General features: G+C 43.9%; 1 protein-coding gene across 1 annotated transcript in view; it reads left to right on the forward strand.

Annotated features, from left to right (window-relative positions):
* The first annotated feature begins 12,612 nt into the window (after positions 1-12,612).
* The window catches only part of syne2b (spectrin repeat containing, nuclear envelope 2b), a 203,614-nt gene continuing 200,510 nt past the window's right edge, over positions 12,613-15,716 (forward strand). The window contains exon 1 of the mRNA XM_053336226.1: positions 12,613-12,700. Coding sequence (XP_053192201.1) covers positions 12,613-12,700 — 88 coding nt within the window. The remainder of the gene's footprint in view (positions 12,701-15,716) is intronic.

Below are 15,716 nucleotides of genomic sequence, written 5' to 3' on the forward strand. Positions count from 1 at the left end.
CACACACACACACTATTCGTCCCTTCTGTGAGTTTTTGCAACAGTTTTGCTTGCAGGCTTATTTTCAAGCTCTCAAACAGAAAACTGCTGATTGGACAGAACTGTGTATTATGTAATGCACCACTACAGTATTTCTACTACTTATAGTCCACACTGTAGCTCTTCCATTACAGCTCATTTCCATTACTTCAGTGTTGTCACAATGTAAGACAGAGGAGCGTATATTCAAATAGTTAAGTCTATGAATGCACCAATAGCGTCATATTTTCTCCGATTTTTATGGCTTTAGAGTTTTCTAACTTTAATTGCTTTCTTGTATAAAACCGTCACTTTAACTCTCAGAGACTCATTAAAACATGTACTGTATGTATGACATGCAAGTCCACCACACTTCCCAGACTTTGTAACGCCTACGAACAACATTGATTTAACCCACCTATGCACAGGATAATTGGTGAAGTGGGAGTCATTCTGCTAAGCACACTGGATTAGGAATGCATATCACGGTGTTGACCGGGTTTAATTGACAGCATACTGGGGAACAGCGTCGGCTCAAAGGTTAGAGGAGCGAGCTGTTAAACGGGAGTCAAATCCCTCAACCATCCAGAGCCAGGAAGCATCCAGGGCCAGGAAAAGCTCGAGAGCTGACTGTAAGGGCATTCAGTCCAAAAAAAAAGTGTTATAAAAAATATGTAAGTGCTGTGTGTTGTATTCAGGTACCAGTGAGACCAAAACTATGAGATTTATGAGGATCTATGACGTTGATGGTTTATCTGATGTCACTGTCACTATGACAATCATTTTACCTTTCCTTACAGCAATCAGTAGGAATATACAATCATTAACCCTTAAACAGACCTTACTAGTTGTGTCATTTGCACCTCAAGTAAGGAAGGAATGAAGGAAAGAAGGAAGGAAGGAAATGACGGAAGAAGGAAGGAAAGGAGGAAGGAAGGGAAGCAAGGGAGGAAGAAGGAAGGAAAGGAAGGAGGGAGGAAGGAAGGAAGGTTGGAAGGAAAGGAGGGAGGAAGGGAAGGAAGGGAGGAAGAAGGAAGGAAAGGAGGGTGGAAGGGAGGAAGAAGGAAGGAAAGGAAGGAGGGAGGAAGGAAGGAAGGAAAGGAGGGAAGACGGAAGGAAAGGAGGGAGGAAGGAAAGGAGGGAGGAAGGGAAGGAAGGGAGGAAGAAGGAAGGAAAGGAGGGAGGGAGGAAGAAAGGACAGAAGGAGGGAACATTTACCCTAACAGCTGAACTTAGATCTGAGGAAGGAAGGAAGGAAGGACGGACAGATGAAGGAAGGAAGGAAGGACAGAGGAAGGAAGGAAGGAAGGACAGAGGAAGGACCCGGGAGGACAACAGGAAGGTTAAAGAGTCTGTATCTCCTGGTGCACGTTGTCTGTTTAAGGGTTAATACTATTTTTGCTAAACATTTGACTGGCCAACTGGATGATATTGAATTGCAGTAAAAGTTAAGCTAAGTTAAACTGTTTTGCTTGGACGATCCTGTGCTTTTTTTGATGGAGCTACTGTGTCAACTTCCTGCTGTATCGACACAGTGGTCTTGTTTAATGAATACAAAGCAATTCATAAAGCAGCAGAGCTCTAAAGATGCACTGAGTATGTGGCTCATTCACACTGGAAAAAATGACTAAATGACAAATACAAAAAATGCCGGCATGCAAACTTATAAAAATATTTAATTTCTCTTTAACTAGAAAAGTAGAATATCATTACTAAAGTGTTCAAAACAGATGCAACGACCATTGTACAGTATTCGAAATGCACATTCATTTGCTAGTTGCAGGGACTTTTCTTTCATATAAGTCTTTCTTCACTCTCAATATGATAGATTGCACCAGTGAAAACAATCAGGCAGGTTATCATCTGTAAAATGTATAATGCACAAGTCAAATGAGCTTTAATAGATCAGTGACATACTTTAAAAAAATCATTATATTACTCAATTTATACTCTATATGAGAATATAAAGAGCGGACATCAATCATTGTAATAAGCTTCTCTTTCAACTACAGTAACACTCTCTCCACTGTATCCATGCATTAGTATACAGTGTAATATGTATATATATATAGACATAGAGACACTGACTAATTGATTGAACAAACCTAATCTGGATCATTCAAACGTAACCAGAACTGAAGACTTTGTGCTGTGGTTGGAAACAAAACACATTTATCACGTTTCCCCCTCTCTGCAGTTTAAGGTTTGACACTTAACAACTTCTCCCTCCTGACACTTCATCAATGCAACGACTCTCTCTGCAACAACAGACTCTCATTAGCTATCTCTAAATGTTTCCCAGCAGGTCTTTGTACTCTCTGTGAGCCTCGGTAATAAATCTTTAGAGTCAGTGCTGCAGACACACCCTGGAAGATATGACAACAAGCTTTCATTTGACTGGAAACATAACGCAGAGGTCCGCTTTTCATGAATACTCTGCAGGCTTGCTGTCAGATTGGACTCATTTTCAATATGATGACCTCTTTGGACATTATCATGAAATTTAAACTACACTGAGATCTGCTTTTTCTCTGCAAATATAATATCCCTTAAACCTTCAACCCTCCAAAAAGTGATAAAAATGAAACTCCTACTTAGTTTCTATAACCCTCCTGTTGTCCTCGAGTCAAGGAAGGAAGGGTGGAAGAAGGAAGGAAGGAAGAAGGAAGGAAAAGAGGGAGGAAGGAAGGAAGGAAAGGAGGGAGAAAGGAAGGGAGGAAAGGAAGGAAGGAAGGAAGTAAGGAAAGCAGGAAGGGAGGAGCCTAGGAATGAAGGAAGGAAGGAAGGGAGGGAGGAAGAAAGGGAGGAAGGAAGAAGGAGGGAGGAAGGAAGGAAGGACAGAAGGAAGAAGGAATGAAAAGAGGTAGAAAGGAAGGGAGGAAAGGAAGGAAGGACAGAAGGAAGGAAGGAAAGGAGTAAGGAAGGAAGAGTCAAAACAGACGGGGTCGATTTGACCCATGAGGACGACACAAAGATTCAAATGTGCAGAATTTAACAGCATCTAGTGAAATGTGCTTTGGCAGAAATTGAATATAAAGTTGGTTTTAGTACTAGTGTATAATCACCTGAAAATAAGAATCATTGTATTTTTGTTACCTTAGACTGAGCCTTTATATCTACAGAAGGAGCGGGTCCTCTTCCACCGAGGCCGCCATGTTTCTACGGTAGCCCAGAGCAGACAAACCAAACACTGGCTCTAGAGAGGGCAAAGTCTTACGGCCCCCAGGAAGTCACAAATCCCATCAAATGACTCGTTTTACTGTCAGATTTTGAGCCGTTAAACTGGAAGTAGTCGGCTCGGGCCAGCTAAGGTTGCTGCTGCGCTTGTCCTGTAGGTCCAATGATAGAGAAGCAAAGTGGAAGAGGAAGAACCAAGAATGAAAATGTAGATCTGGACATGTGCAGGATGTTAAGAAAGGATGCTGCAGGAAGAGATTTGACTGTTTTTAATAGAAGGTGTGACGATGATGATGAAGGCCAAGAGTCAGTCTACTGAGTGTTTAACCCTCCTGTTGTCCTCGAGTCAAGGGAGGAAGGGAGGGAGGAGGAAGGAAGGGAAGAAGGGAGGGAGGGAAGGAGAAGGAAGGAAAGGAGGAAGGGAGGAAGGAAGGTAGGAGGGAGGGAGGGAGAAAGGAAAAGAGGAAGGGAGGAAGGACAGGAAAGAAGGAGGTTAATGAGGAGGAAAGAGAGAAGGAGGGAGGAAAGAAGGAAGGAGGGAGGAAAGAAGGAAGAAGGAAGGAAGGGAGGAAGGATGGAAGGGAGGGAGGGAGAAGGAAGGAAGGGAGGGAAGAAGAAGGAAAGGAGGAAGGAAGGATGGAAGGGAGGGAGGGAGAAGGAAGGAAAGGAGGGAGGGAGGAAGAAGGAAGGAAAGGATGGAGGAAGGTAGGAGGAAGGGAAGGAGGGAGGAAAGAAGGAAGGAGGGAGGGAGAAAGGAAAAGAGGAAGGGAGGAAGGACAGAGGAAAGAAAGAGGTTAATGAGGAGGAAAGAGAGAAGAGGTAGGGAGGGATGAAAGAAGGAAGGAAGGAAGGGAGGAAATAAGGAAGGGGGGAGAAATGAAGGAAGGTAGGAGGGAGGGAGGGAGGAAGGGAGGAAGGACAGAGGAAAGAAGGAGGTTAATGAGGAGGAAAGAGAGAGAAGGAGGGAGGGAGGGATGAAAAAAGGAAGGAAGGAAGGAAGGAAGTAAGGTAGGTAATGAGGAGGAAAGAAAAAGAGAAGGAGGGAGGAAGGAAGGAACAGTCAAAACAGACGTTTGCAGCTTTCAGGTGTGATAGTGATTGAATGCATCCTCACACTGCTGCTGCTGCTGCTGCTGTAATAAACCTCTGTGCACCTTTTACTTGATAAATAGATTTGAAGAAAGCATCCAAACTCGCCCGTGCCCCCCCCCCTCCTCCTCCCCTCCCCCTCCTCCTCCCCGTGTGTTTTCCACAGCGGTGTGCGATGTGTTTCACTGCCCTTTGCCTCGTTGCTACAATTAGAGCTGACCGGAGCGACTTGTGACTTTGACTCAGGGAAACTCTCCAGCTCGCTTTCTGTTTCTGTCTCACTTATCCTCCTTTTATCTTTCTCTTTCTTTAACCTCAGACTGTAAACCTTTCTTCTGTGTGTGTGTGTGTGTGTGTGTGTGTGTGTCTGTCTGTCTGTCTGTGTGTGTGTGTGTTTCTTTCTCTCACTCACTTTTGGTCTGTCTTTCTCTCTTTCTCTCCTTCTCTTCACATCTGTTCCACTACACTTCCTCTCTCTCCCCTCCTTTTATGCTTCTCACTCTCTCTTGCTCTTTTCTTCTCGTCTGTCCCCTTCCCTTATTCTTTTATAATTACTCAGTTATGTCATTATTGTCCTTTTTTGGAATTTGCAGCCTGTGACATCAGATAAAGCAACAAAAAGAGTCAAAAATAATAATAATAGCAATGTGCTCTATAATTACAACAATAACACCAACAGGCAAGAATTCAATGCAATTAAATGCAAAACTATGAGGCGTGAACCTCTGACTCAAAGGCAATGACTCCAAAATTTACTAAAAAGAGGATTTAATAAGTCATAATTGCCTTTATAGTGTCATTCTATATTCATTCTCCAGTAGATTTAATTCGTAACAGACAGAATAAAAGAAATACTGAGCAATAAAAATAGCGTCCAAGAAAGATTGATAGAGGATAACCATGCTGTCTTTATCTCTATCAATCATTAAGACTTGTTAAAAGTTCTTTTTTTCCCTGCACATAACTCAAACAGTTTGAGTCCCATCAGTCACTTTCTCTATAGGAGTCTGACTTCAGACTCTTGGTTTTTATATACAGCACTCTCTCAACCCCCCGCCCCCACCCCCCCACCCCCAAATGCCCCCCAATAGTCAGCTCATTCGTCCTGCAGCTGACATAAAGCGTTGGGATACCTCGAATGCCGTGCTATAGTGGTCCCCCCCCTCCCCTCCCCTCCCACCGTGCCCCCTCCACCCTCCTCCGCACACACACACACACACACACACATATACCTCTCAGTGTAACTGTATTTCAGTGCGTGTCCACGTGTCCACATTAATGTTAGAGGGCAGTGGTTCACTTCTGTCGTCGTGTTTTTAGAAATCACACGTGGGTCATCGCTGCAGCTCTCTTGTGTGGAGGTTGACCCGGCAACCATGAGACTAACCTTGGACTAATACTCAGAAATACGGCTTCGTGGTCGTATTTTGATGCACGTGAATACCGAATGGCCAACTGCTCTATCGATATATTTACACTGACAGTTGTAAACTTTTTCTGAAAGCTGACTGAATAAAGTTAAAGTGTGTTTATGAGGTGATGGTGTTACATACAGTAGACTGAAGGACTGATACTTACCTGTAGCTGAAGCTGAGCAGGTGTTAAGTCATTTAGATCTTCATGCATTTCCTGTTGTGATCAGTTTAGTTGTTAAATGAGAGTCTTAACAATTTGATGAACAGCTGCTGTTTCATTTCATAAAGTTGTATTGATTGTTTGTATGTTAGTATGTTTAACCCTTCTGTTGTCCTCGAGTCAAGGAAGGAAGGGAGGAAGGAGGGAGGGAAAGGAAAGGAAGGAAGGGATGAGGGAGGGAGGGAAAGGAAAGAAGGAAGGAAGGAAGGAAAGAAAAGAGGAAGGGGGAAGGAAGGAAAGAAGAACAGAGGAAGGGAGGAAGGAAATGAAGAAAGGAAGGAAGGAAGGAAAGAAGGGAAGAGGGTGGGAGAAAGGAAAAGAGGAAGGGGGAAGGAAGGAAAGAGAGGAGAGACGGAAGAAAGAAGGAAGGAAGGAAGGAAGGAAGGAAAGAAAGGAGGAAGGGGGAAGGAAGGAAAGAAGAACAGAGGAAGGGAGGAAGGAAAGGAAGAAAGGAAGGAAGGAAGGAAGGAAGGATAGAAGGGAAGAGGGTGGGAGAAAGGAAAAGAGGAAGGGGGAAGGAAGGAAAGAGAGGAGAGAGACGGAAGAAAGAAGGAAGGAAGGAAGGAAATAAAAGAGGAAGGGGGAAGGAAGGAAAGAAGAACAGAGGAAGGAAGGAAGGGAGGAACGAGAGGAAAACAGAGGACGACAGGAATGTTAAACACTGCAGGAAGGATTTCCATGAAACAGTTTGATATTGATCAGCAGGAGTTTTAAACATTTTGTGAAGCTGACTCAGCATTTTTTTTACTCCTGCACTTGAATAAGAACATCTGACACATCCCATGATCATCTAACATGATCTGAATCCAGATGCAGATAAAACATAGATAGATATATAGATCATTTTATTGTAGCTGACCAGGTGTTAACCCACTTAGAGCTTCATGCATTAAATGAGAGTCTTAACAATTTGATGAATAGCTGCTGTTTAATCTCATAAAGTTATATTGATTGTTTGTTTTGAAGGAAGGAAGGAAGGAAGGAAGGAAGGGATGAGGGAGGGAGAAAGGAAAAGAGGAAGGAAGGAAAGAGAGGAGGGAGGGAGGATGGAGGAAAGAAGGAAGGAAAGAAAGAAGGAAGGAAGGAAGGGATGAGGGAGGGAGAATGGAAAAGAGGAAGGAAGGAAAGACAGGAGGAAGGAAGGAAGGAAGGAAGGAAGGGATGAGGGAGGGAGAAAGGAAAAGAGGAAGGAAGGAAAGAGAGGAGGGAGGGAGGATGGAGGAAAGAAGGAAGGAAGATAGGAAGGAAGGACATAAGGAAGGAAGGAAAGAAAGAAAGAAGGAAGGAAGGAAGGAAGGAAGGGAGGGATGAGGGAGGGAGAAAGGAAAAGAGGAAGGAAGGAAAGAGAGGAGGGAGGAAGGAAGGAAAGAAGGAAGGGACGAGGGCGGGAGAAAGGAAAAGAGGAAGGAAGGAAAGAGAGGAGGGAGGGAGGACGGAGGAAAGAAGGAAGGAAGGAAGGAAGGGAGGAAATAAGGAAGGAAGGAAAGAAAGAAGGAAGGAAGGAAGGAGGAAGGAATGATAAATAAATACATGGATGTATAAATAGTAAGGTGCAGCATTAGCATGTAGGTTCCACAATACTGTTCCTGTGTGTGTGTGTGTGTGTGTGTGTGTGTGTGTGTGTGTGTGTGTGTGTGTGTGTGTGTGTGTGTGTGTTTTAAGAATTTTGCAAACTCATTTATTTGTTGGTTTATTAATTAATATTATTGCTGCTGTAAATGTGTACAGAGTCAACCTGAAAACAGAATATATGATTGTAATTAGTTATTAAGATAACTAAAATAAAATAATAAAAATAAAATAAAAGAGAATATTAATGTTAATTTACAATATTTATTTTTTTAATTAACAACACTGACACATACAAAACAATGAAATGAAAGATATTTATATTATTTGTGCTGCATTGTTAGACACTAAATGAAACATGCAAAGTATATAAAATACATAAATCAGACTCAATAAAGTCAAATCAATGATTAATTTCTAGTTTTGAGTTTATATTTCCTCGCTAAACTCTTTAAGATGTTTAAACTTTATCCTTTTAGCCTGATAATATAAACGGCTTTGACCTTTAATGACTCGAGTCTGTCAGCCAGAGGCGGAGAGGACTTGGATTAACATTCCTGCTCTTGTGTTACAGGGAGTCTTCTTCTTCTTCTTTGGTAGGTAGGTAGGTAGGGTTTCCCACAAGGGGGCGGGACAGGAAGTGGTTGTCATGACGTTGTCTGATTTGTCCATTATGATAAAATCCCACCTCGCTGGCAGGTTGGAAAAAAACAGACGTCTACTAGCTGCTGCCCTTGTGTGACATCCAGCTCACTGCCTTCCTTCCTTCCTTTCTTCCTTCCCTCTTCCTTTCCTCCCTCCATTCCTCCTCTCTTTACTTCCTTCCTCTTTTCCTCAATCCCTCCTTACTAATTCCTTCCTTCCTTCTATCATTCCTTCCTTCTATCATTCCTTCCTCCCTTCTTTCCTCCCTTCTTTGCTCCCTTCCTTCTTTGCTTCCTTCCTTCCTTCCTTCCTTCCTTCCTTCCTTCCTTCCTGCATATAGAGCCATAATATTAGTATAGACCTGGAAATGATCATGATATGTCACCTTTACTCCATTATTTTTAAACTTTTAGGCATTTTAACAATCCTGCTCTTGTGTTACATACAGGGAGTCTTCTTCTTCTTCTTTGGTAGGTAGGTAGGTAGGGTTTCCCACAGGGGGGCGGGACAGGAAGTGGTTGTCATGACGTCGTCTGATTTGTCCATTATGATAAAATCCCACCTCGCTGGCAGGTTGGAAACAAACAGACGTCTACTAGCTGCTGCCCTTGTGTGACATCCAGCTCACTGCCTTCCTTCCTTCCTTTCTTCCTTCCCTCTTCCTTTCCTCCCTCCATTCCTCCTCTCTTTACTTCCTTCCTCTTTTCCTCAATCCCTCCTTACTAATTCCTTCCTTCCTTCTATCATTCCTTCCTTCTATCATTCCTTCCTCCCTTCTTTCCTCCCTTCTTTGCTCCCTTCCTTCTTTGCTTCCTTCCTTCCTTCCTTCCTTCCTTCCTTCCTTCCTTCCTTCCTTCCTTCCTTCCTTCCTTCCTTCCTTCCTTCCTTCCTTCCTTCCTTCCTTCCTGCATATAGAGCCATAATATTAGTATAGACCTGGAAATGATCATGATATGTCACCTTTACTCCATTATTTTTAAACTTTTAGGCTTTTTAACATTCCTGCTCTTGTGTTACATACAGGGAGTCTTCTTCTTCTTCTTTGGTAGGTAGGTAGGTAGGGTTTCCCACAGGGGGGCGGGACAGGAAGTGGTTGTCATGACGTTGTCTGATTTGTCCATTATGATAAGATCCCACGTCGCTGGCAGGTTGGAAACAAACAGACGTCTCCTAGCTGCTGCCCTTGTGTGACATCCAGCTGAGGCCTTGCACTATTTCACACCTGTTTTATTTTAGTCTCTCTGCTCACCTGTCCGTCCTCTAAAGCTGTCAGTCACGCCGGCCAATCAGAGCGGAGGAAGACGCTCTGCTAGAATCAAAGGCACCTTTTTTTTTTTTTTTATTTTGAGGGTGTGATTTCCTTCGTTCCTCCCTTCCTTCTCTCCCTACTTCCTTCCTCTTTTCCTCCCTCCGTCCCTCCTTACTCCTTTCCTTCTTCATTCCTTCCTTCCTTCCTTCCTTCCTCCCTTCCTTCTCTCCTTCCTTCCTTCCTCCCTTCCTTCTCTCCTTACTTCCTTCCTCTTTTCCTCCCTCCCTCCCTCCCTTCTTACTCCTTTCCTTCCTCATTCCTTCCTCTTTTCCTCCTTTCCTTCCTCATTCCTTCCTTCTCTCCTTACTTCCTTCCTCTTTTCCTCCTTTCCTTCCTCCTTCCTTCCTTCCTTCCTTCCTCATTCCTTCCTTCCTTTCTTCCACCTTTCCTCCCTTCCTTCTCTCCTTACTTCCTTCCTCTTTTCCTCCTTTCCTTCCTCATTCCTTCCTTCCTTCCTTCCTTCCTTCCTCATTCCTTCCTTCCTTCTTTCCTCCCTTCTTTCCTTCCTTCCTTCCACCTTTCCTTCCTCCCTTTCTTCTTTCCTCACTTCCTTCCTTCCTTCCACCTGTCCTTCCTTCCTTCCTTCCTTCCTTCTTTCCTCCCTCCTTTCCTTCCTTCCTTCCTTCCTTCCTTCCTTCCTTCCACATTTCCTTCCTCCTTTTTTTCCTCCCTTCCTTCCTCTTTTCCTCCCTTCCTCCCTTCCTTCCTTCCTCTTTTCCTCCCTCCCTCCTTACACCTTTTTTTTTTTTTTTTTTTTTTTTGAGGGTGTGATTTGTTAAGGCAGGCGTGTTCGGAGAGACGTCTAAATGTCAGACATTTTTCTCAGTTCACTTATTCCTAACCCAGGGCGAGGTGGAACAAGACAAGACACAGCACCCTTCATGCAGCTTTCAGCGTAAACTGACAGGACAGTGTTTCATTGCTCTATTAAACATGAATGACTCCCACTCTTAAGGTGTTTCCTGCTGGATTGTTGAGTTATTGGCTGTTGTTGCGTCTTCAGTTGGCTTTTTCTTTTCTGTGTGTCTGTTTGTTCCACTGTGACTTTCTTCTTTTCTCACCTTTCAAAGCAGTTTACCAATGTCTGCCACATGTTTTTTTGGGCTGTTTCTGACACTGAAGTTGCAGCTCAGTCACCAGAATAAATGATGGTATTGTATTGTACATTTCTGCAAACCACAGATATGTTGAATCTCTATGTTTCAATCATACACTGTATAAAAGAAATGGACCTAACATCCGTGACGTCACCCATTGGTTTGTGGACTGCTGCTCTGAAGCCAATAGTTTCGAATCTAGGCAGCGCCATCTTGAAAATTTCAGGTGCATGCTGGGAAAATAAAAACACGGATTCTACTTATATGGGCATGAGGCGGAGCCATGGGGTGGAGCGGGGAGGTTGCTATGGTTGCGAGGGCTGGATCTCGAGGACATTGGTCAATCAACCTGTCAATCAGGACGTAGCCACGCCCTAATGCATACCCTGCTTTATCGTCACATATAAAATCAGGGAGGCCAAAATGTCCCAAATGAACATCATACTGCATTGAAGAAGGCTTTAAACTAGCGATTGAGACCATAACCACATTTTGAAAACGTTTACTGAGGTTAGAAATCAAGTGAGAAGTTGGTGAATTCTCCATTGACTTGTATAGAGACGGTCGCCCCCTGGTGGCCTTTTGATAGAATGCAGTTCTAAGTTACTTCCTGGTTGGCCTCATTTCAGAGGACCAGAACTCCCCGCCTGGTTTCAATACTGTTTCAAACATTTCATATCAACATTTACACAGTTTACATGAGCTCACTTTCTTATCAGCAGGAGGAGGAGGGGCAGAGCGGTTGACTAGAAACTTAGATTAGATGGAAAGTTGGAAAAGCATCAAAGCATCAAAGCAGCAGAGAGCACTGTTAGAGACCACCTTGAGACCCGCCTACCCGCCTCCAGTTTCATCTGACAGCGAGATGTCAGGACATAGCAGCTGTTTTTCTGACGACAAATTCATGATCTTTCCCTGACCGACTGGTTTATGTGCCTGAACCTAAGCAGACCTTAACCACAGCATCCGCAGCATTGTCACGTCATAAATCAGAATTATGGCCGACACTGAAACATAGAGAGTCAATGCAGGAAAAGACTTTATATCTGTCATCATCTGCCTTTGCTGAACATAAAGATGAGTTTATGTTATGATTCATCATTTCAGTCATTTATCCTTACCTCCTTCCTCTTTTCCTCCCTCCCTCCCTCCCTTCTTACTCCTTTCCTTCCTCATTCCTTCCTTCCGTCCTCCTTCCTTCCTTCCTTCCTTCCTTCCTTCCTTCTTTCCTCATTCCTTCCTTCCTTCTTCCTTCCTTCCTTCTTTCCTCACTGCCTTCCTTCCTTCCTTCCCTCTTCCTTTCCGTCCTCATTCCTTCCTTCCTTCCTTCCTTCCTTCCTTCTTTCCTCATTCCTTCTTTCCTCATTCCTTCCTTCTTTCCTCACTGCCTTCCTGCCTTCCTTCCCTCTTCCTTTCCGTCCTCATTCCTTCCTTCCTTCCTTCCTCATTCCTTCCTTCCTTCTTTCCTCACTGCCTTCCTTCCTTCCTTCCTTCCTTCCCTCTCTACTTCCTTCCTCTTTTCCTCCCTCCCTCCTTACTCCTTTCCTTCCTCATTCCTTCCTTCCTTCCTTCCTTCCTTCCTTCCACCTTTCTTTCCTCACTTCCTTCTGTCCTCACTGCCTTCCTTCCTTCCTTCCCTCTTCCTTTCCGTCCTCAATCCTTCCTTCCTTCCTTCCTTCCTTCCTTCCTTCCTCATTCCTTCCTTCCTTCTGTCCTCACTGCCTTCCTTCCTTCCTTTCTTCCTTCCCTCTTCCTTTCCTCCCTCCATTCCTCCTCTCTTTACTTCCTTCCTCTTTTCCTCAATCCCTCCTTACTAATTCATTCCTTCCTTCTATCATTCCTTCCTCCCTTCTTTCCTCCCTTCTTTGCTCCCTTCCTTCCTTCCTTCCTTCCTTCCTTCCTTCCTGCATATAGAGCCATAATATTAGTATAGACCTGGAAATGATCATGATATGTCACCTTTACTCCATTATTTTTAAACTTTTAGTCTTCACTGAACGACCCTAACATTGATGTTTTCTCTCTATCTTCCAGAGTGGTGCGATGCTGCCGGGAGGCTGCGGATGAGAAAGTATGTCGTCAGACGTATACTACGGTGATGATGTGGTGGAGAGGAGCACCCTCCCCTTGGACATCGACAACGTCCACCTGCTGCTCCAGGGTCAGTGTCTCCTTACTGCCAGCAAGCATTACAGCGCAGTGTTTGTGACTGACTGTGGTTTGTTACTTAGCTTCAACACCATTTTTGCAGGTTTAATGATGAAGAAATGCTGACAAAGGAGTGTTTAATACTTCAAATGGTTGAATATTAGTTTTATGTTCTTACGACTGCAAAGCGCTTTACAGATCAGAGTAAAGAGAAACTATTCTGTGAGTGGAGGCTCATTGTTCTCACCGTGAGAGAAGTCTGAGGTCATACAAGTGTAAAAAGAAAAAAAGCCTCACGTCTTGATTTTGGTGTTTTATCTCCGTTACCGTGGAAACATAATAACTATTAAGCCTCAGTTATTCGTCTCACTCAGGGGAGCAGTTTGATGATTTCGTCTCAGTCCGCTGCTGGCTACGTCCTGTTTCACTTTCGTCACTTTTTTTTTCTTTTTTTCTTGAGGTCATGCTTGGTTTATTCTGTTGAAACTACCCCCCCCCCCCCAACCCCAACCCCCACAACCCCTCACAACCCCTCACACCCCTCCCCATTCACTGAGAGGCATGAGTCATATTGCAAAAAAGCAATCCAGAGGGAGCGAGTGGGAGCGAGTGGGAGGGTGGAGGAGATAATAAACGCTGCTCGCTCATCAACTCGCTGTCTCTCAGGGCGTTTTGAAACATTTGGAGGAAAGCTGTGATGCACTGAGGCTGTCACTTGATCGTTTTCTCCCTCCGTCTACTACAAGATATATGACTATAGCTCTTTATAGACGTGACTTTAAAATGGGTGTGTCACCTTATTTTGACTATTATGATATATTGGTGCTATGAAGCATCTGATTTTAAAATGAGACATGATCTATTTTTATGGATCAGAGCCCAAAACAATGCTTTTTTTTATTTTTTTGGGTTCATTGGCAATAATAATATATTCATAACTGATTCATCATTTCAGTCATTTATCAAACAGACATGCTGAACATTAGCTGTGAGAGCATGTGAGTAATGGCTGACCTTCGGGTTTGCACTTGAGCAGCAGGAAGGAAGGAAGGACAGGAGGAAAGGAAGGAAGGACGGACGGAAGGAAGGAAGGAAGGAAGGAATGGAGTAAGGAAAGAAGGGAGGGAGGAAGGGAAGGAAAGGTGGAAGGAAGGAAGGAAAGAAGGAAGGGAGGAAGGGAAGGAAGGAAGGAAGGAAAGGAGCAAAGAAGGAAGGAAGGAATGCGGAAGGAAAGGAGTATGGAGGGAGGGAGAAAAAGAGGGAGGAAGGAAGGAAGGAAGAAAGGAAAGAAGGGTGGAAGCAAGGAAGGAAGGAAGGGAGGTATGAAGGAAGGACAGGAGGAAGGGAGGAAGGGAAGGAAGGAAGGACGGAAGGAATGCGGAAGGAATGTAGTAAGGAGAGAAGGAAGGAAGGAAGGAAGGAAGGAAATAAAGGAAGGAAGGAAGGAAGGAAATAAAGGAAGGAAGAAAGGAAGGAAGGAAGGAATGGAAAGATGGGAGGTAGGAAGGAAGGGAGGAAGGGAGCAAAGAAGGAAGGAAAGCGGAAGGAAAGGAGTAAGGAGGGAGGGAGTAAAAGAGGAAGGAAGGAAAGAAGGAAGGAAGGAAAGGAGGGAAGGAAAGAAAGAAGGAAGGAAGGGAGCAAAGAAGAAAGGAAGGAATGCGGAAGGAAAGGAGTAAGGAGGGAGGGAGAAAAAGAGGGAGGAAGGAAGAAAGGAAAGAAGGGAGGAAGCAAGGAAGGAAGGAAGGGAGGTATGAAGGAACCTGTCGTTCCTTCGTAATACACTGCAGCACTGCCTCTCGTTTTCTTCTCTTCTTTTCTCTTCATCTCTCTCTGTCCTCATTCACCTCTTTTCTTACCCATTCTTGCACCTCATATATTGTTTCAGGATGTTACAGCAGCAACTCTTGCCCATATTCCCCCCCCCCCCTCCCCCCTCCCCCCTCATTTCTTGTTCTCACCTCACTTCTTGTCTTCTCCTTGTTTTTCGGGACTATCACTGGAAGTTTTTTTGCATTCAGCTATTTTTAGCACATCACTCTCCACATTTCCTTCCCACATTAAGAACATGGTGTTTTTATTGAAGCCTTGTAAATTCTATTCCTGATATGTCATTTCCAGCTGAACAGATGATGTAAGCTCAACGCCCCTCTGACAAGCCAGCTTGTTAATGTTAACCTTCCTGTCGTGCTCCCGGGTCAAATTTACCCATCTGTTTTGACAGTTCCTTCTTTCCTTCCTTCCTTCCCTCCTTCCTTCCTTCCGTCCTTCCATCTGTGCTTCCTCTCTCCTTCTCTCTTTCTTTCCTTCTTCTCTTTCTTCCCTTCCTCCATCTCCCTTTCTTCCTTCTTTTGTCCTTCCTCCACCCTAACTTCTTTCCTTCCTTACTTCTTTCCTTTGTCCTTCCTTCCTTCCTTCTTTCCTGTCCTTCTTTCCTCCCTCCCTCCCTCCGACCTTCCTTCCTTACTTACTTCTTTCCTCCATCCTTCCTTATTTCCTTTCCTCCCTTCCTTCCTTCTGTCCTCCATCCCCCTTTCTTCCTTCTTGTCGTTCCTTCCTTCCTTCTGTCCTCCCTGCCTTCTTTCCTTTACTCGAACACAACAGGAGGGTTAAATAAGACTGGGAAAGTCTTTTTTTTTCTTTTTCTGTGTACATTTGATGAGGTAATGATGAAGGAATGTCACTGAAAATAGCTCATACTGTGTGTGTGTGTGTGTGTGTGTGTGTGTGTGTGTGTGTGTGTGTGTTGGGTGTATGTCATGTTTTTAAGCAGGCTTACATGATTTACTTTGTTGTTGTATTATAGTAGGGAGGTTTACTGTCTTCAAACAGGCAGATAGCTTAAAGTGGAAATGTAATGAAGATGAAACAAACAAACATACAAAAAATAATAATGTAAAGAATAAATATGAGTCTTAAGAAGTGGATTAAAAAGAAACATAAAGCCAGTCAGATATCTTCAAGCAAGTCTTTCTAAAGGTTTCCAAGCTCACATCTTGGGGCTGAAGCATCTTAACATGCCACCAATAGCC

The sequence above is a fragment of the Scomber japonicus genome, chromosome 16, assembly GCF_027409825.1.
Source record: "Scomber japonicus isolate fScoJap1 chromosome 16, fScoJap1.pri, whole genome shotgun sequence".
In the NCBI taxonomy this organism is placed as follows: domain Eukaryota; kingdom Metazoa; phylum Chordata; class Actinopteri; order Scombriformes; family Scombridae; genus Scomber; species Scomber japonicus.